Raw genomic sequence first — 22,182 nt, forward strand, 5'->3', positions numbered from 1 at the left:
ATGAAGGATCTCTTTCTGGAGGTCCAGCATGCCCTGAAGTATGCTGACATCTCTGTCCTCTTTGGCCTGGAGGAGAGCATCCAATTCATTGGGGAGGATGCGGTGAAGGCCATCGTGAAGACTGCAGCTAAAAGATTGTCCCTGCGTTCGGACTCCAACCGGGCTCAACTGCGTGCCGCGCGCTCTGGTGGTGAGGCAGCCATCAGGCGCATGGCGGACACCATCACACAAGTCATAGATGACTTTTCCGAGGACTGGAGTTCCGGTGGCCATTTTGGAGCCAGGAGGAGCCGTGCTAGTGGGAGGTCACACTCCTCAACCTCCTCAAGGAGTGACGTCACCCTCACCGAAGAGCTCTTGGCCCGGAGGGAATCCCTTGAAGAGGACCTAGCGGAGATGGCTGATGACAGCACTGGTTTGGAGAAGACCATTGTAAGCTCAGCCATCTCTGCCAAGTCCCAGGTAATTAGCTACATTTCAGACAGCTCCGAGCCCAACAGCTGTGCCCTCTTCACAGACCTCGAGGACATCACCTCCACACATGTGAGACAGACAAGAACTAGTAGATTGTTTAGTTATTTGGGCTGTTTGATTGTGAGGCATCAACTCAAATCTGTTTCTCTCTCTACGAAGGAGAAGGAGAAGGAAGAGGCTATGAAGGAAGAAGTGAGGAAGTCAGGAAAGAAGAGGCGAAGAAATAACAAGGACCAGAAGAAGAACAAGGTGTCTCCTCTTGGCAATGATAGTAAGTCCTCATTTCTGTCAGTCAACATGTGCGTCTGTCTTCAGCACACTATTGTAATGTAAGGACGGGAGACTATGATGAAGTTATCAGGGTCTTATTCATTAGCCACTAAATGGAAGAGAACAGACTAAAACAGGGAGGAACTTTCTTGAACTTGCCAATAACAAATTCTTGTTTTTGTTTTCTGTTTCAAAACATTTTGCTACTGTGTGCCTGAATGAACACGACCCTGATTTCATGCCCTGTTCTATGTCACCTGTTCAGGTACTGTGGCTGCAGATGAGCCGAAGAAAAAACAGTCTCTCCTCCCGCGGATCACAGCTGCCCTGGCAAGACTATTTTGCTTCCCCTGCAAAAAAAGATGCAAAAAGTAACTGCAGAGACGAGTTTGGGAAACCCTGATACCACCTCCCCCAACCCACTTTCTAAAAAAACATCAGTGCCACCAGAAGAGGGAGACAACCCCCCCCTAACTAATTTTATTACCCCCCCATTTATTTAATAAACACAACTTTCAGCTATTTTGATCTTCTTTACTTTTTTTTTTACAGACCCACCTGCATGCTATAGATTCGTAAGGTCAATTTGCTGTGTACTGTCTACAGTATCATTGTTATGAGTAGGTTCACTGTGTCAGTCATTATTTTTACCTTTATTTAACTAGGCAAGTTAGTTTAGAACAAATTCTTATTTTCAATGACGACCTAGGAACATTGGGTTAACTGCCTTGTTCAGGGGCAGAACAACATATATTTTAGGCTACCTGTCGCTATATAGGTATAGGCTAAATGCCCTAACCTAATTGCAATTTACATAATAAGAGTTACAATAGAATAATTCCCTAATTGTATCTTTCTTGAGAGGGAATAAATCTCTAATACACTATACTCAATACCATACAGTAAGCACACCACTGTATACCGATGCAAGCCCCGCCTCCCCGCAGAATAAAGAATAGACACGAGTGGATAATTGCGGTGTCACTACAAAGGATACCTTAATTAAGCCAATTCATTGGCTGTGTTGTAATCTGATTGGTGTGTGTACCACCTAATGCAAAAGGTGTAAAAACGCTGAAGCACTCCATTCTGTTCATGATTTCTATTTATGATTGACGCTGCTGTTTAAAGCTATATTTTTTAATGTCTGCCTTATTTGCATTATTACACATTTGGAGAGGACAGGGGAGATAGGGTGGACAGCTCCCTGTCTAGTAGTTGTAGCTGTAGTATCTGGGATCTACATCTGTTTATATTAGTTACTGTGCTGTTACTAAGCAGTAATGCATTACGGCAGTGTTACGTTACTACACCTAATAGGAAATGCACATGCGCACTGGAATGCCGCGAACTGTAGAGCACGAGGGGTTTTGACTAAACGAAATCTAACTGTACTCTCGTCTCCTGCCTGGTCATTTCTCCACAACACAAATATTACAGTGGCGACGAGGTGATTAAACTACATAAACGGACATTGCTTGAAGGGAAGAATGTTGCTTGAGTAATGAAACTCAAAATAATTATGTAATTCGTCAGTTATATTTATTTTCTTTCGCCAGTAGAGAAGTCTAAGCACTGCTAGCACTGCTAGTACAGTATTCAGGAGCTGCCAAGTAGCAAGACTATTGGAGTCCAGAATAGCGACACTACCCATTGAAATTAGGCGATCTCAGTGGAGAAATATTGACAAGGGAGAAAAAAAAGGAAGAAGGGACGTACATTAATACAAATGAGTGCAGTGAATGAAGTAATTGCAGAAACTTCTGAAGTGAAGAAGTAGATGACTATTCAGAAAATTAAGGAATATAAGGAAACTGAACAATTAACTGTGAAAATGGCAACCATCGGTCGAGTACCAGAGTTTGAGGCTACAAAAGAGGATTTTGATTCCTATTTGGAGCGTTTTGAGCGTTGGCTGATAAACCCATCAATGATTAGATTTATTTGACCATAATAATTTGTTTGGTCCATATTATTGACACTAAATAGAGGTTATTTTAACCGTAGCTGTTAAAAGTCCAACAGTGGGAGTGTGCAGCAGACTAATGATGGCGCGACTTTAATTCCTGACTATTTCAGTTATGGCCAACAGAGGGCAACGTTTATCCATAAAATACGATTAAACCTCACTGAACCAAAGTGAATTGGGTTACACTGTAAACTTTATAGAGATTTCGTATGTGATCAGAAACGATGCATTCATTTCCCAGAGTGGTCGCACTCTGTTATTGTAGTTGACGTAATCGTGTACAATGGCATGACGTAATATATGAGCCTATGACTTAAACGCACTCAAGAGAAGGTTCAGTGCTTACTTTTGGCTCAGTTGAGTTGATGATTTACAAGGGAGAGTCATCCTCATGTTCAAATAAATCACTTTGAGTGGACAAAGATGACATTCTGTGAGTACAGCAAAACGGGCCAAGATTTTGTAAAAAAAAAAAATTGAAATGTATTTTAAAATGTATTTGTTTATAAAAAATGTCAGGTCCAATCTGAAGGGTGCCTGAAAGCACAATGGATAGAAATCATAAACGGTTGAGAATAATTCTTCAAAAAGTAAGTCTCATAAGTGATTACATTTTTTTTTGTTGTTAATTCTGGGGCTTTCTCTCTTGATATGTAATGGGGCTATCTTCTTGGTAGTATAGCCTATATGCTGTAAAAACAGATTGGCATGATTTATAGTTGGAAAAGTGGGCATAATAATGGAGGGCTTAAGTTAAATGTATTTCCTTATGATCCTGTACCCCAGGCTAGGACCCTCCAAGCTAGTGCTGGAGAGCAGGTGCTCCAGACAGACGTCATTTCTGCTGGCCATGATGGAGTAAGGCTGCCAGCCCTGGGAGACTGCCCCAAGGACAGCCCTCTAAAGGTAAGAAACAGCTTTTAGTTCTGATGCAAAATGTCTGGTTGTAACGGAGACCAGTTGGTTGTAATCTAGTAATATGATGTGTTGAAAACCAGTTTACAACGAGATAATAACACCATTAAGACACATGGACCACCTACTAGTTAGAACTAATAGTATTGGAATTCTGATTGTAAATATAAGGTTATGATTTATAGTTGGAAAAGTGGGCATAATAATGGAGGGCTTAAGTTAAATGTATTTCCTTATGATCCTGTACCCCAGGCTAGGACCCTCCAAGCTAGTGCTGGAGAGCAGGTGCTCCAGACAGACGTCCATTCTGCTGGCCATGATGGAGTAAGGCTGCCAGCCCTGGGAGACTGCCCCAAGGACAGCCCTCTAAAGGTAAGAAACAGCTTTTAGTTCTGATGCAAAACGTCTGGTTGTAACGGAGACCAGTTGGTTGTAATCTAGTAATATGACGGGTTGAAAACCAGTTTACAACGAGATAATAACACCATTAAGACACATGGACCACCTACTAGTTAGAACTAATAGTATTGGAATTCTGATTCTAATTCTAAGGTTAACCCTTATGTGACATGTCACTTAGTACCACCATGCCTATGGTGAAATAGGTGGTTTCTATGGTGATATGATTTCCCCACTGTTGTTATATGTCTCAGAACCTTGTGCCGAAGCCCCCACAAGGCCCCAGGCCCAGCCGAGAGGCCAATATAGCAAAGGCAGAAAAGAAGGCCAGAGAGGTTATCAAGGCTAAAAAGTCTAGGGAGGCTAAGTCAGGGGTGATATACGCAAGACGCCAAGTAGTTGGTGTGTTGGCACTGCCTCAAACTCTTATATCTCGAACAACCAGTTACAGTGAGTATTGATCTCCACTTCCAAAAATCTTGGATTTTTTGATGCAATTCTAAAAGGATATATGGTGGAAGGATCCACTATTATCTACGACTCTCCTCTTTCTGTAGGTGTCCTGCCAGCTATCAAGAAGGGCACTAAAGTTACTCAAATGGAGACAACAGGTGGGTATTGGTGACACAGTGTTTATTTCTGATTATACAACTTCAATAGAATCTTTACGGTGGTCACTAGCTTGTTCGGTGGTAATTCTGATTGTCTTCTGTTTCAGAAACCCCAGGTCCCCTGACACCTAATGATGGGGAGATAATGATCTCCTCTACATCTGTTGATGACCTCCTGACCCCAAAGAGTGATGTGACGTCCGAGGCTAAGAGCGATGATGCCTCCTGTCCAATTTCACCTGAGGCGTTCTCTCTAACGAACTTCCTGAAGTCTCACCCGTGAGTCCTGCTGTGAACCTCTATATGTGCAGAACAAATATAATCTATGTAAACACTAGTTTAAGTTGCCAATGATTCCTGGTGTTGGTTTGTTTTCCAGTCAGAGAAAGCTTATCAGGAAGTTCCTCAAACAAATGGTAAGTCCCGCATTTTTTCTGCTTTCAAGGGTGGAGTGATCATTGGAAACAACTATCTTGTAACATAAAAACTACTAGCTGTCAGATTGTTTTCTGTTTCTCTTTCTAAGAACGTGACAATAGGCGACCTGGACGAAATCATCGAGTGGGTGGTGTGTGTCTCCAGTGAGGTGTTCCTCCCAGTGATGGCTCTGCACAGGACCTCCAGACCAGAGTCGTCAGACTCGTCCCACTGGGGGTCAGGTGTGCTCCAGATCGTCTCTGAAAAGTTCCACCAGCGGAGTTCTGAGCCGAAGGGAAGGCTCCTGGGCGGACAGCCGCCCACTCCCCCTTCTGAGACCGACAAGGAGCTTCAGGGCATAGCAGATCTGTCTGTGAGTAACATCCTGAAAAGGGCCCAGGAGGACCTCTTCTCTTCTGGTGAGGATGACCTGGAGAACACCCATCCAGGTATTACTCTGACAGAAGAGAAGCTCTCCAGCATCTTCTCAGAGCTGTTCAGGGATGCCTGTGAGAGTGCCCAGGAGGCCGCCAGACGGATCCACCACATGAGGTCTGGAAGAGGCAACAACAGCCAGAATGGGAGTTGGCCTGGGTCGTCACAGGGATCGAGCAAATCCAACATGCCAGAGTTGGGAGAACTGGGGTCAGTGAGGAGTCCCAAGGGAAGTGACGTCCATAAAGTCCTTAGCGAGGGGTCCCTCCCTGTCTTTGCCCTGTTTGAGGAGAGGCCAGGGGAAGTTGGGGAGACCAGCAGCCCTGCTGGGGAGATGGACGAGACACAGACTGCCAGCACTCCCAGCATTCCCCGGTCTGGGCATGGCGGCAGAAGGAGTAGCCAGACCACCACTCCCACCCCCGGCCACAGAGAGGCAGGATTCACAGCCAGTAACATCTTTGATGTTATTATTCATCTGGCGCACTCTGACACTGACCGGGAACTCCACCAGGAGTTCAGCAGTGAGGATGATGTTTCACTGAATGACATCATGGACATGAAGTCAACCCTGGCAGTGGAGCCCCTGGGTCAGATCCTGTCCTCATGGAAGCTGGTCAACATGATCTTCAGGGGGAAGGTCCACTACTTTGGGAAGGATCTCATCTGCAAGGTGTATCAGATGCTTCTGGACACCGGTATGGGCAGGAGGCCAATGGCCCGCCAGAGCAGGTCCGAGCCCATCCTGAAAGACCTGGCTGCCAACCGTAGGCTCTCCAATGAATTCTTCACAGACGTGCTGTACATGTTCATCCAACGGGCCATTAAGAATCTGCTGGAGAACTTCTTGGGTCTGCCGACCACCCCACCAGGCAGAGACATAATGTGGAATGACAACTTTAACTGGATGTATAGGGACGGCTGGGGGAACACCCCCACATCCAGCGAGGAGGAATTGTGGGACAGCGACTCCACCTGGTCAAGTGGGCATGGGGAGGAGGAAGGGACAGAGTCCCGTGGGAGGTGGGCCGCTCTGTTGGAGAAGGGCAGCTTACTGACCCTCCATTCCTCCAGCTCCCTCTCCCTCTCCGATGACAACAAGGAGGCACTAGGTTAGTTATTGTGTTGTTTTTACCGTCTTTTGCACCCGCACATTCCCCTTCTTTCTTTTCTCTTATTGTCAGTAATGGTATTTTCATTTACTCTCCTCTTTTTTTCTTATTTTTCTATACAGTGTTTGGAGACATTTTATGTGTGAAGTATTACTTTGAATCAAATGTCAAACTCATTCTATAGAAGGCCGGGTTTCTGCAGGTTTTCACTCCACCCTTGATTGATGAATTAAGGTCACTAATTAGTTAGAAACTCCTCTCACCTGGTTGTCTAGGTCTTAATTGAAAGGAAAAAACTAAAACCCGCAGACACTCGGCCCCCCATGGAATGAGTTTGACACCCCTGTATTAAATAAATGTTGATTTGACCAGGGGCCGTCTGCCAGGTCCTGACCACCAGGGTGGGAGACATCCTGAACAGTACCTGCAACGACGATTGCAAGGCCAGGCTCATCATCCAGAAAGGTACACTTATAACCTGTTTTACCCATATGACCAGTAATAACAGTGTAATAACCTGTGTAATAACCTGTGTATTACCATTATAGTAAATGTGCTAGATACTGCATAGTGTTATACATGAATGTGGCTTTGAACCATTTCAGAATATGAGTGTATTTTCTTAGGATTGGATTCCGGTGCCAGGGAAAGGTTCCCTGACTCTCCGTGTCCCTCTTCACCCAAGGACGAAGAGGAGGTGGTTGTGAGTGCCATGACTGTCTCATACCCTAAACCCTCCACCTCAACCCAGGCAGCATGGGCAGCTCCTGCCCAGACTATGGACGTTTTTCTGCCCAGACCATGCCTGGATGAAGAAGAGGTAGTGCCCAGCACCTCCTTGAAGGACAACTCTGTGACAACCACCCATGCAGCACTGGCAGCTCCTTCCCAGAGCCTGGAAGAAGAGGTGGGAGAAGCTGAGGTGTCCCACGTGAGTGAGAGCTCCCTGATGCCCACCAAGGCCATTGAGAAGATTCCCTCCCTCCTACCAGGCAAGATCCTTATCGAGGAGGACACCCTCAGTTGCAGCACTCCCTGGGCCACCGTCATGAGCCCCCAGACCCTGAAGTTCATCCTCCACGGCATCATGTGCCGACTGGAGACCTCAGAGTCCCCCCAGACAAGGAGGGCCAATGACCCCTTCAGGCTGATGAAGGATCTCTTTCTGGAGGTCCAGCATGCCCTGAAGTATGCTGACATCTCTGTCCTCTTTGGCCTGGAGGAGAGCATCCAATTCATTGGGGAGGATGCGGTGAAGGCCATCGTGAAGACTGCAGCTAAAAGATTGTCCCTGCGTTCGGACTCCAACCGGGCTCAACTGCGTGCCGCGCGCTCTGGTGGTGAGGCAGCCATCAGGCGCATGGCGGACACCATCACACAAGTCATAGATGACTTTTCCGAGGACTGGAGTTCCGGTGGCCATTTTGGAGCCAGGAGGAGCCGTGCTAGTGGGAGGTCACACTCCTCAACCTCCTCAAGGAGTGACGTCACCCTCACCGAAGAGCTCTTGGCCCGGAGGGAATCCCTTGAAGAGGACCTAGCGGAGATGGCTGATGACAGCACTGGTTTGGAGAAGACCATTGTAAGCTCAGCCATCTCTGCCAAGTCCCAGGTAATTAGCTACATTTCAGACAGCTCCGAGCCCAACAGCTGTGCCCTCTTCACAGACCTCGAGGACATCACCTCCACACATGTGAGACAGACAAGAACTAGTAGATTGTTTAGTTATTTGGGCTGTTTGATTGTGAGGCATCAACTCAAATCTGTTTCTCTCTCTACGAAGGAGAAGGAGAAGGAAGAGGCTATGAAGGAAGAAGTGAGGAAGTCAGGAAAGAAGAGGCGAAGAAATAACAAGGACCAGAAGAAGAACAAGGTGTCTCCTCTTGGCAATGATAGTAAGTCCTCATTTCTGTCAGTCAACATGTGCGTCTGTCTTCAGCACACTATTGTAATGTAAGGACGGGAGACTATGATGAAGTTATCAGGGTCTTATTCATTAGCCACTAAATGGAAGAGAACAGACTAAAACAGGGAGGAACTTTCTTGAACTTGCCAATAACAAATTCTTGTTTTTGTTTTCTGTTTCAAAACATTTTGCTACTGTGTGCCTGAATGAACACGACCCTGATTTCATGCCCTGTTCTATGTCACCTGTTCAGGTACTGTGGCTGCAGATGAGCCGAAGAAAAAACAGTCTCTCCTCCCGCGGATCACAGCTGCCCTGGCAAGACTATTTTGCTTCCCCTGCAAAAAAAGATGCAAAAAGTAACTGCAGAGACGAGTTTGGGAAACCCTGATACCACCTCCCCCAACCCACTTTCTAAAAAAACATCAGTGCCACCAGAAGAGGGAGACAACCCCCCCCTAACTAATTTTATTACCCCCCCATTTATTTAATAAACACAACTTTCAGCTATTTTGATCTTCTTTACTTTTTTTTTTACAGACCCACCTGCATGCTATAGATTCGTAAGGTCAATTTGCTGTGTACTGTCTACAGTATCATTGTTATGAGTAGGTTCACTGTGTCAGTCATTATTTTTACCTTTATTTAACTAGGCAAGTTAGTTTAGAACAAATTCTTATTTTCAATGACGACCTAGGAACATTGGGTTAACTGCCTTGTTCAGGGGCAGAACAACATATATTTTAGGCTACCTGTCGCTATATAGGTATAGGCTAAATGCCCTAACCTAATTGCAATTTACATAATAAGAGTTACAATAGAATAATTCCCTAATTGTATCTTTCTTGAGAGGGAATAAATCTCTAATACACTATACTCAATACCATACAGTAAGCACACCACTGTATACCGATGCAAGCCCCGCCTCCCCGCAGAATAAAGAATAGACACGAGTGGATAATTGCGGTGTCACTACAAAGGATACCTTAATTAAGCCAATTCATTGGCTGTGTTGTAATCTGATTGGTGTGTGTACCACCTAATGCAAAAGGTGTAAAAACGCTGAAGCACTCCATTCTGTTCATGATTTCTATTTATGATTGACGCTGCTGTTTAAAGCTATATTTTTTAATGTCTGCCTTATTTGCATTATTACACATTTGGAGAGGACAGGGGAGATAGGGTGGACAGCTCCCTGTCTAGTAGTTGTAGCTGTAGTATCTGGGATCTACATCTGTTTATATTAGTTACTGTGCTGTTACTAAGCAGTAATGCATTACGGCAGTGTTACGTTACTACACCTAATAGGAAATGCACATGCGCACTGGAATGCCGCGAACTGTAGAGCACGAGGGGTTTTGACTAAACGAAATCTAACTGTACTCTCGTCTCCTGCCTGGTCATTTCTCCACAACACAAATATTACAGTGGCGACGAGGTGATTAAACTACATAAACGGACATTGCTTGAAGGGAAGAATGTTGCTTGAGTAATGAAACTCAAAATAATTATGTAATTCGTCAGTTATATTTATTTTCTTTCGCCAGTAGAGAAGTCTAAGCACTGCTAGCACTGCTAGTACAGTATTCAGGAGCTGCCAAGTAGCAAGACTATTGGAGTCCAGAATAGCGACACTACCCATTGAAATTAGGCGATCTCAGTGGAGAAATATTGACAAGGGAGAAAAAAAAGGAAGAAGGGACGTACATTAATACAAATGAGTGCAGTGAATGAAGTAATTGCAGAAACTTCTGAAGTGAAGAAGTAGATGACTATTCAGAAAATTAAGGAATATAAGGAAACTGAACAATTAACTGTGAAAATGGCAACCATCGGTCGAGTACCAGAGTTTGAGGCTACAAAAGAGGATTTTGATTCCTATTTGGAGCGTTTTGAGCGTTGGCTGATAAACCCATCAATGATTAGATTTATTTGACCATAATAATTTGTTTGGTCCATATTATTGACACTAAATAGAGGTTATTTTAACCGTAGCTGTTAAAAGTCCAACAGTGGGAGTGTGCAGCAGACTAATGATGGCGCGACTTTAATTCCTGACTATTTCAGTTATGGCCAACAGAGGGCAACGTTTATCCATAAAATACGATTAAACCTCACTGAACCAAAGTGAATTGGGTTACACTGTAAACTTTATAGAGATTTCGTATGTGATCAGAAACGATGCATTCATTTCCCAGAGTGGTCGCACTCTGTTATTGTAGTTGACGTAATCGTGTACAATGGCATGACGTAATATATGAGCCTATGACTTAAACGCACTCAAGAGAAGGTTCAGTGCTTACTTTTGGCTCAGTTGAGTTGATGATTTACAAGGGAGAGTCATCCTCATGTTCAAATAAATCACTTTGAGTGGACAAAGATGACATTCTGTGAGTACAGCAAAACGGGCCAAGATTTTGTAAAAAAAAAAAATTGAAATGTATTTTAAAATGTATTTGTTTATAAAAAATGTCAGGTCCAATCTGAAGGGTGCCTGAAAGCACAATGGATAGAAATCATAAACGGTTGAGAATAATTCTTCAAAAAGTAAGTCTCATAAGTGATTACATTTTTTTTTGTTGTTAATTCTGGGGCTTTCTCTCTTGATATGTAATGGGGCTATCTTCTTGGTAGTATAGCCTATATGCTGTAAAAACAGATTGGCATGATTTATAGTTGGAAAAGTGGGCATAATAATGGAGGGCTTAAGTTAAATGTATTTCCTTATGATCCTGTACCCCAGGCTAGGACCCTCCAAGCTAGTGCTGGAGAGCAGGTGCTCCAGACAGACGTCATTTCTGCTGGCCATGATGGAGTAAGGCTGCCAGCCCTGGGAGACTGCCCCAAGGACAGCCCTCTAAAGGTAAGAAACAGCTTTTAGTTCTGATGCAAAATGTCTGGTTGTAACGGAGACCAGTTGGTTGTAATCTAGTAATATGATGTGTTGAAAACCAGTTTACAACGAGATAATAACACCATTAAGACACATGGACCACCTACTAGTTAGAACTAATAGTATTGGAATTCTGATTGTAAATATAAGGTTATGATTTATAGTTGGAAAAGTGGGCATAATAATGGAGGGCTTAAGTTAAATGTATTTCCTTATGATCCTGTACCCCAGGCTAGGACCCTCCAAGCTAGTGCTGGAGAGCAGGTGCTCCAGACAGACGTCCATTCTGCTGGCCATGATGGAGTAAGGCTGCCAGCCCTGGGAGACTGCCCCAAGGACAGCCCTCTAAAGGTAAGAAACAGCTTTTAGTTCTGATGCAAAACGTCTGGTTGTAACGGAGACCAGTTGGTTGTAATCTAGTAATATGACGGGTTGAAAACCAGTTTACAACGAGATAATAACACCATTAAGACACATGGACCACCTACTAGTTAGAACTAATAGTATTGGAATTCTGATTCTAATTCTAAGGTTAACCCTTATGTGACATGTCACTTAGTACCACCATGCCTATGGTGAAATAGGTGGTTTCTATGGTGATATGATTTCCCCACTGTTGTTATATGTCTCAGAACCTTGTGCCGAAGCCCCCACAAGGCCCCAGGCCCAGCCGAGAGGCCAATATAGCAAAGGCAGAAAAGAAGGCCAGAGAGGTTATCAAGGCTAAAAAGTCTAGGGAGGCTAAGTCAGGGGTGATATACGCAAGACGCCAAGTAGTTGGTGTGTTGGCACTGCCTCAAACTCTTATATCTCGAACAACCAGTTACAGTGAGTATTGATCTCCACTTCCAAAAATCTTGGATTTTTTGATGCAATTCTAAAAGGATATATGGTGGAAGGATCCACTATTATCTACGACTCTCCTCTTTCTGTAGGTGTCCTGCCAGCTATCAAGAAGGGCACTAAAGTTACTCAAATGGAGACAACAGGTGGGTATTGGTGACACAGTGTTTATTTCTGATTATACAACTTCAATAGAATCTTTACGGTGGTCACTAGCTTGTTCGGTGGTAATTCTGATTGTCTTCTGTTTCAGAAACCCCAGGTCCCCTGACACCTAATGATGGGGAGATAATGATCTCCTCTACATCTGTTGATGACCTCCTGACCCCAAAGAGTGATGTGACGTCCGAGGCTAAGAGCGATGATGCCTCCTGTCCAATTTCACCTGAGGCGTTCTCTCTAACGAACTTCCTGAAGTCTCACCCGTGAGTCCTGCTGTGAACCTCTATATGTGCAGAACAAATATAATCTATGTAAACACTAGTTTAAGTTGCCAATGATTCCTGGTGTTGGTTTGTTTTCCAGTCAGAGAAAGCTTATCAGGAAGTTCCTCAAACAAATGGTAAGTCCCGCATTTTTTCTGCTTTCAAGGGTGGAGTGATCATTGGAAACAACTATCTTGTAACATAAAAACTACTAGCTGTCAGATTGTTTTCTGTTTCTCTTTCTAAGAACGTGACAATAGGCGACCTGGACGAAATCATCGAGTGGGTGGTGTGTGTCTCCAGTGAGGTGTTCCTCCCAGTGATGGCTCTGCACAGGACCTCCAGACCAGAGTCGTCAGACTCGTCCCACTGGGGGTCAGGTGTGCTCCAGATCGTCTCTGAAAAGTTCCACCAGCGGAGTTCTGAGCCGAAGGGAAGGCTCCTGGGCGGACAGCCGCCCACTCCCCCTTCTGAGACCGACAAGGAGCTTCAGGGCATAGCAGATCTGTCTGTGAGTAACATCCTGAAAAGGGCCCAGGAGGACCTCTTCTCTTCTGGTGAGGATGACCTGGAGAACACCCATCCAGGTATTACTCTGACAGAAGAGAAGCTCTCCAGCATCTTCTCAGAGCTGTTCAGGGATGCCTGTGAGAGTGCCCAGGAGGCCGCCAGACGGATCCACCACATGAGGTCTGGAAGAGGCAACAACAGCCAGAATGGGAGTTGGCCTGGGTCGTCACAGGGATCGAGCAAATCCAACATGCCAGAGTTGGGAGAACTGGGGTCAGTGAGGAGTCCCAAGGGAAGTGACGTCCATAAAGTCCTTAGCGAGGGGTCCCTCCCTGTCTTTGCCCTGTTTGAGGAGAGGCCAGGGGAAGTTGGGGAGACCAGCAGCCCTGCTGGGGAGATGGACGAGACACAGACTGCCAGCACTCCCAGCATTCCCCGGTCTGGGCATGGCGGCAGAAGGAGTAGCCAGACCACCACTCCCACCCCCGGCCACAGAGAGGCAGGATTCACAGCCAGTAACATCTTTGATGTTATTATTCATCTGGCGCACTCTGACACTGACCGGGAACTCCACCAGGAGTTCAGCAGTGAGGATGATGTTTCACTGAATGACATCATGGACATGAAGTCAACCCTGGCAGTGGAGCCCCTGGGTCAGATCCTGTCCTCATGGAAGCTGGTCAACATGATCTTCAGGGGGAAGGTCCACTACTTTGGGAAGGATCTCATCTGCAAGGTGTATCAGATGCTTCTGGACACCGGTATGGGCAGGAGGCCAATGGCCCGCCAGAGCAGGTCCGAGCCCATCCTGAAAGACCTGGCTGCCAACCGTAGGCTCTCCAATGAATTCTTCACAGACGTGCTGTACATGTTCATCCAACGGGCCATTAAGAATCTGCTGGAGAACTTCTTGGGTCTGCCGACCACCCCACCAGGCAGAGACATAATGTGGAATGACAACTTTAACTGGATGTATAGGGACGGCTGGGGGAACACCCCCACATCCAGCGAGGAGGAATTGTGGGACAGCGACTCCACCTGGTCAAGTGGGCATGGGGAGGAGGAAGGGACAGAGTCCCGTGGGAGGTGGGCCGCTCTGTTGGAGAAGGGCAGCTTACTGACCCTCCATTCCTCCAGCTCCCTCTCCCTCTCCGATGACAACAAGGAGGCACTAGGTTAGTTATTGTGTTGTTTTTACCGTCTTTTGCACCCGCACATTCCCCTTCTTTCTTTTCTCTTATTGTCAGTAATGGTATTTTCATTTACTCTCCTCTTTTTTTCTTATTTTTCTATACAGTGTTTGGAGACATTTTATGTGTGAAGTATTACTTTGAATCAAATGTCAAACTCATTCTATAGAAGGCCGGGTTTCTGCAGGTTTTCACTCCACCCTTGATTGATGAATTAAGGTCACTAATTAGTTAGAAACTCCTCTCACCTGGTTGTCTAGGTCTTAATTGAAAGGAAAAAACTAAAACCCGCAGACACTCGGCCCCCCATGGAATGAGTTTGACACCCCTGTATTAAATAAATGTTGATTTGACCAGGGGCCGTCTGCCAGGTCCTGACCACCAGGGTGGGAGACATCCTGAACAGTACCTGCAACGACGATTGCAAGGCCAGGCTCATCATCCAGAAAGGTACACTTATAACCTGTTTTACCCATATGACCAGTAATAACAGTGTAATAACCTGTGTAATAACCTGTGTATTACCATTATAGTAAATGTGCTAGATACTGCATAGTGTTATACATGAATGTGGCTTTGAACCATTTCAGAATATGAGTGTATTTTCTTAGGATTGGATTCCGGTGCCAGGGAAAGGTTCCCTGACTCTCCGTGTCCCTCTTCACCCAAGGACGAAGAGGAGGTGGTTGTGAGTGCCATGACTGTCTCATACCCTAAACCCTCCACCTCAACCCAGGCAGCATGGGCAGCTCCTGCCCAGACTATGGACGTTTTTCTGCCCAGACCATGCCTGGATGAAGAAGAGGTAGTGCCCAGCACCTCCTTGAAGGACAACTCTGTGACAACCACCCATGCAGCACTGGCAGCTCCTTCCCAGAGCCTGGAAGAAGAGGTGGGAGAAGCTGAGGTGTCCCACGTGAGTGAGAGCTCCCTGATGCCCACCAAGGCCATTGAGAAGATTCCCTCCCTCCTACCAGGCAAGATCCTTATCGAGGAGGACACCCTCAGTTGCAGCACTCCCTGGGCCACCGTCATGAGCCCCCAGACCCTGAAGTTCATCCTCCACGGCATCATGTGCCGACTGGAGGCCTCAGAGTCCCCCCAGACAAGGAGGGCCAATGACCCCTTCAGGCTGATGAAGGATCTCTTTCTGGAGGTCCAGCATGCCCTGAAGTATGCTGACATCTCTGTCCTCTTTGGCCTGGAGGAGAGCATCCAATTCATTGGGGAGGATGCGGTGAAGGCCATCGTGAAGACTGCAGCTAAAAGATTGTCCCTGCGTTCGGACTCCAACCGGGCTCAACTGCATGCCGCGCGCTCTGGTGGTGAGGCAGCCATCAGGCGCATGGCGGACACCATCACACAAGTCATAGATGACTATTCCGAGGACTGGAGTTCCGGTGGCCATTTTGGAGCCAGGAGGAGCCGTGCTAGTGGGAGGTCACACTCCTCAACCTCCTCAAGGAGTGACGTCACCCTCACCGAGGAGCTCCTGGCCCGGAGGGAATCCCTTGAAGAGGACCTAGCGGAGATGGCTGATGACAGCACTGGTTTGGAGAAGACCATTGTAAGCTCAGCCATCTCTGCCAAGTCCCAGGTAATTAGCTACATTTCAGACAGCTCCGAGCCCAACAGCTGTGCCCTCTTCACAGACCTCGAGGACATCACCTCCACACATGTGAGACAGACAAGAACTAGTAGATTGTTTAGTTATTTGGGCTGTTTGATTGTGAGGCATCAACTCAAATCTGTTTCTCTCTCTACGAAGGAGAAGGAGAAGGAAGAGGCTATGAAGGAAGAAGTGAGGAAGTCAGGAAAGAAGAGGCAAAGAAATAACAAGGACCAGAAGAAGAACAAGGTGTCTCCTCTTGGCAATGATAGTAAGTCCTAATTTCTGTCAGTCAACATGTGCGTCTGTCTTCAGCACACTATTGTAATGTAAGGACGGGAGACTATGATGAAGTTATCAGGGTCTTATTCATTAGCCACTAAATGGAAGAGAACAGACTAAAACAGGGAGGAACTAACCCTAACCCTAATAACAAATTATTGTTTTTGTTTTCTGTTTCAAAACATTTTGCTACTGTGTGCCTGAATGAACACGACCCTGATTTCATGCCCTGTTCTATGTCACCTGTTCAGGTACTGTGGCTGCAGATGAGCCGAAGAAAAAACAGGCTCTCCTCCCGCGGATCACAGCTGCCCTGGCAAGACTATTTTGCTTCCCCTGCAAAAAAAGATGCAAAAAGTAACTGCAGAGACGAGTTTGGGAAACCCTGATACCACCTCCCCCAACCAACTTTCTAAAAAAACATCAGTGCCACCAGAAGAGGGAGACAACCCCCCCTATTCACAACTAATTTTATTACCCCCCCATTTATTTAATAAACACAACTTTCAGCTATTTTGATCTTCTTTACTTTTTTTTTTACAGACCCACCTGCATGCTATAGATTCGTAAGGTCAATTTGCTGTGTACTGTCTACAGTATCATTGTTATGAGTAAGTTCACTGTGTCAGTCATTATTTTTTACCTTTATTTAACTAGGCAAGTTAGTTTAGAACAAATTCTTATTTTCAATGACGACCTAGGAACATTGGGTTAACTGCCTTGTTCAGGGGCAGAACAACATATATTTTAGGCTACCTGTCGCTATATAGGTATAGGCTAAATGCCCTAACCTAATTGCAATTTACATAATAAGAGTTACAATAGAATAATTCCCTAATTGTATCTTTCTTGAGAGGGAATAAATCTCTAATACACTATACTCAATACCATACAGTAAGCACACCACTGTATACCGATGCAAGCCCCGCCTCCCCGCAGAATAAAGAATAGACACGAGTGGATAATTGCGGTGTCACTACAAAGGATACCTTAATTAAGCCAATTCATTGGCTGTGTTGAAATCTGATTGGTGTGTGTACCACCTAATGCAAAAGGTGTAAAAACGCTGAAGCACTCCATTCTGTTCATGATTTCTATTTATGATTGACGCTGCTGTTTAAAGCTATATTTTTTAATGTCTGCCTTATTTGCATTATTACACATTTGGAGAGGACAGGGGAGATAGGGTGGACAGCTCCCTGTCTAGTAGTTGTAGCTGTAGTATCTGGGATCTACATCTGTTTATATTAGTTACTGTGCTGTTACTAAGCAGTAATGCATTACGGCAGTGTTACGTTACTACACCTAATAGGAAATGCACATGCGCACTGGAATGCCGCGAACTGTAGAGCACGAGGGGTTTTGACTAAACGAAATCTAACTGTACTCTCGTCTCCTGCCTGGTCATTTCTCCACAACACAAATATTACAGTGGCGACGAGGTGATTAAACTACATAAACGGACATTGCTTGAAGGGAAGAATGTTGCTTGAGTAATGAAACTCAAAATAATTATGTAATTCGTCAGTTATATTTATTTTCTTTCGCCAGTAGAGAAGTCTAAGCACTGCTAGCACTGCTAGTACAGTATTCAGGAGCTGCCAAGTAGCAAGACTATTGGAGTCCAGAATAGCGACACTACCCATTGAAATTAGGCGATCTCAGTGGAGAAATATTGACAAGGGAGAAAAAAAAGGAAGAAGGGACGTACATTAATACAAATGAGTGCAGTGAATGAAGTAATTGCAGAAACTTCTGAAGTGAAGAAGTAGATGACTATTCAGAAAATTAAGGAATATAAGGAAACTGAACAATTAACTGTGAAAATGGCAACCATCGGTCGAGTACCAGAGTTTGAGGCTACAAAAGAGGATTTTGATTCCTATTTGGAGCGTTTTGAGCGTTGGCTGATAAACCCATCAATGATTAGATTTATTTGACCATAATAATTTGTTTGGTCCATATTATTGACACTAAATATAGGTTATTTTAACCGTAGCTGTTAAAAGTCCAACAGTGGGAGTGTGCAGCAGACTAATGATGGCGCGACTTTAATTCCTGACTATTTCAGTTATGGCCAACAGAGGTCAACATTTATCCATAAAATACGATTAAACCTCACTGAACCAAAGTGAATTGGGTTACACTGTAAACTTTATAGAGATTTCGTATGTGATCAGAAACGATGCATTCATTTCCCAGAGTGGTCGCACTGTGTTATTGTAGTTGACGTAATCGTGTACAATGGCATGACGTAATATATGAGCCTATGACTTAAACGCACTCAAGAGAAAGTTCAGTGCCTACTTCTGGCTCAGTTGAGTTGATGATTTACAAAGGAGAGTCATCCTCATGTTCAAATAAATCACTTTTAGTGGACAAAGATGACATTCTGTGAGTACAGCAAAACGGGCCAAGATTTTGTAAAAAAAAAAATTGAAATGTATTTTAAAATGTATTTGTTTATAAAAAATGTCAGGTCCAATCTGAAGGGTGCCTGAAAGCACAATGGATAGAAATCATAAACGGTTGAGAATAATTCTTCAAAAAGTAAGTCTCATAAGTGATTAAAAAAATGTTTTTGTTAATTCTGGGGCTTTCTCTCTTGATATGTAATGGGGCTATCTTCTTGGTAGTATAGCCTATATGCTGTAAAAACAGATTGACATGATTTATAGTTGGAAAAGTGGGCATAATAATGGAGGGCTTAAGTTAAATGTATTTCCTTATGATCCTGTACCCCAGGCTAGGACCCTCCAAGCTAGTGCTGGAGAGCAGGTGCTCCAGACAGACGTCATTTCTGCTGGCCATGATGGAGTAAGGCTGCCAGCCCTGGGAGACTGCCCCAAGGACAGCCCTCTAAAGGTAAGAAACAGCTTTTAGTTCTGATGCAAAACGTCTGGTTGTAACGGAGACCAGTTGGTTGTAATCTAGTAATATGATGTGTTGAAAACCAGTTTACAACGAGATAATAACACCATTAAGACACATGGACCACCTACTAGTTAGAACTAATAGTATTGGAATTCTGATTGTAAATATAAGGTTATGATTTATAGTTGGAAAAGTGGGCATAATAATGGAGGGCTTAAGTTAAATGTATTTCCTTATGATCCTGTACCCCAGGCTAGGACCCTCCAAGCTAGTGCTGGAGAGCAGGTGCTCCAGACAGACGTCCATTCTGCTGGCCATGATGGAGTAAGGCTGCCAGCCCTGGGAGACTGCCCCAAGGACAGCCCTCTAAAGGTAAGAAACAGCTTTTAGTTCTGATGCAAAACGTCTGGTTGTAACGGAGACCAGTTGGTTGTAATCTAGTAATATGACGGGTTGAAAACCAGTTTACAACGAGATAATAACACCATTAAGACACATGGACCACCTACTAGTTAGAACTAATAGTATTGGAATTCTGATTCTAATTCTAAGGTTAACCCTTATGTGACATGTCACTTAGTACCACCATGCCTATGGTGAAATAGGTGGTTTCTATGGTGATATGATTTCCCCACTGTTGTTATATGTCTCAGAACCTTGTGCCGAAGCCCCCACAAGGCCCCAGGCCCAGCCGAGAGGCCAATATAGCAAAGGCAGAAAAGAAGGCCAGAGAGGTTATCAAGGCTAAAAAGTCTAGGGAGGCTAAGTCAGGGGTGATATACGCAAGACGCCAAGTAGTTGGTGTGTTGGCACTGCCTCAAACTCTTATATCTCGAACAACCAGTTACAGTGAGTATTGATCTCCACTTCCAAAAATCTTGGATTTTTTGATGCAATTCTAAAAGGATATATGGTGGAAGGATCCACTATTATCTACGACTCTCCTCTTTCTGTAGGTGTCCTGCCAGCTATCAAGAAGGGCACTAAAGTTACTCAAATGGAGACAACAGGTGGGTATTGGTGACACAGTGTTTATTTCTGATTATACAACTTCAATAGAATCTTTACGGTGGTCACTAGCTTGTTCGGTGGTAATTCTGATTGTCTTCTGTTTCAGAAACCCCAGGTCCCCTGACACCTAATGATGGGGAGATAATGATCTCCTCTCCATCTGTTGATGACCTCCTGACCCCAAAGAGTGATGTGACGTCCGAGGCTAAGAGCGATGATGCCTCCTGTCCAATTTCACCTGAGGCGTTCTCTCTAACAAACTTCCTGAAGTCTCACCCGTGAGTCCTGCTGTGAACCTCTATATGTGCAGAACAAATATAATCTATGTAAACACTAGTTTAAGTTGCCAATGATTCCTGGTGTTGGTTTGTTTTCCAGTCAGAGAAAGCTTATCAGGAAGTTCCTCAAACAAATGGTAAGTCCCGCATTTTTTCTGCTTTCAAGGGTGGAGTGATCATTGGAAACAACTATCTTGTAACATAAAAACTACTAGCTGTCAGATTGTTTTCTGTTTCTCTTTCTAAGAACGTGACAATAGGCGACCTGGACGAAATCATTGAGTGGGTGGTGTTTGTCTCCAGTGAGGTGTTCCTCCCAGTGATGGCTCTGCACAGGACCTCCAGACCAGAGTCGTCAGACTCGTCCCACTGGGGTTCAGGTGTGCTCCAGATCGTCTCTGAAAAGTTCCACCAGCGGAGTTCTGAGCCAAAGGGAAGGCTCCTGGGCGGACAGCCGCCCACTCCCCCTTCTGAGACCGACAAGGAGCTTCAGGGCATAGCAGATCTGTCTGTGAGTAACATCCTGAAAAGGGCCCAGGAGGACCTCTTCTCTTCTGGTGAGGATGACCTGGAGAACACCCATCCAGGTATTACTCTGACAGAAGAGAAGCTCTCCAGCATCTTCTCAGAGCTGTTCAGGGATGCCTGTGAGAGTGCCCAGGAGGCCGCCAGACGGATCCACCACATGAGGTCTGGAAGAGGCAACAACAGCCAGAATGGGAGTTGGCCTGGGTCGTCACAGGGATCGAGCAAATCCAACATGCCAGAGTTGGGAGAACTGGGGTCAGTGAGGAGTCCCAAGGGAAGTGACGTCCATAAAGTTCTTAGCGAGGGGTCCCTCCCTGTCTTTGCCCTGTTTGAGGAGAGGCCAGGGGAAGTTGGGGAGACCAGCAGCCCTGCTGGGGAGATGGACGAGACACAGACTGCCAGCACTCCCAGCATTCCCCGGTCTGGGCATGGCGGCAGAAGGAGTAGCCAGACCACCACTCCCACCCCCGGCCACAGAGAGGCAGGATTCACAGCCAGTAACATCTTTGATGTTATTATTCATCTGGCGCACTCTGACACTGACCGGGAACTCCACCAGGAGTTCAGCAGTGAGGATGATGTTTCACTGAATGACATCATGGACATGAAGTCAACCCTGGCCCTGGGTCAGATCCTGTCCTCATGGAAGCTGGTCAACATGATCTTCAGGGGGAAGGTCCACTACTTTGGGAAGGAGCTCATCTGCAAGGTGTATCAGATGCTTCTGGACACCGGTATGGGCAGGAGGCCAATGGCCCGCCAGAGCAGGTCCGAGCCCATCCTGAAAGACCTGGCTGCCAACCGTAGGCTCTCCAATGAATTCTTCACAGACGTGCTGTACATGTTCATCCAACGGGCCATTAAGAATCTGCTGGAGAACTTCTTGGGTCTGCCGACCACCCCACCAGGTAGAGACATTATGTGGAATGACAACTTTAACTGGATGTATAGGGACGGCTGGGGGAACACCCCCACATCCAGCGAGGAGGAATTGTGGGACAGCGACTCCACCTGGTCAAGTGGGCATGGGGAGGAGGAAGGGACAGAGTCCCGTGGGAGGTGGGCCGCTCTGTTGGAGAAGGGCAGCTTACTGACCCTCCATTCCTCCAGCTCCCTCTCCCTCTCCGATGACAACAAGGAGGCACTAGGTTAGTTATTGTGTTGTTTTTACCGTCTTTTGCACCCGCACATTCCCCTTCTTTCTTTTCTCTTATTGTCAGTAATGGTATTT

General features: G+C 45.4%; 2 protein-coding genes across 2 annotated transcripts; both read left to right on the forward strand.

The window, feature by feature from the left end:
- LOC149975707 (uncharacterized) lies at positions 1–807 on the forward strand. Its single transcript, XM_090204692.1, has one exon. The coding sequence runs from the start codon at positions 1–3 to the stop codon at positions 805–807; it is 807 nt and encodes a 268-aa protein (XP_090060818.1).
- A 14,259-nt stretch (positions 808–15,066) lies between these two features.
- Positions 15,067–16,773, forward strand: LOC149975708 (uncharacterized). The gene has a single exon (XM_090204237.1). The coding sequence runs from the start codon at positions 15,067–15,069 to the stop codon at positions 16,258–16,260; it is 1,194 nt and encodes a 397-aa protein (XP_090060363.1). The 3' UTR covers positions 16,261–16,773.
- Positions 16,774–22,182: the final 5,409 nt, after the last annotated feature.

This window comes from Oncorhynchus mykiss, chromosome 17 (assembly GCF_057628025.1).
Source record: "Oncorhynchus mykiss isolate SJ-2025 chromosome 17, ASM5762802v1, whole genome shotgun sequence".
NCBI lineage: Eukaryota > Metazoa > Chordata > Actinopteri > Salmoniformes > Salmonidae > Oncorhynchus > Oncorhynchus mykiss.

Coding starts and splice junctions, on each gene's coding strand:
- LOC149975707 (XM_090204692.1), top strand. CDS start 1: ATGAAGGATCTCTTTCTGGAGGTCCAGCATGCCCTGAAGTATGCTGAC.
- LOC149975708 (XM_090204237.1), top strand. CDS start 15,067: ATGACTGTCTCATACCCTAAACCCTCCACCTCAACCCAGGCAGCATGG.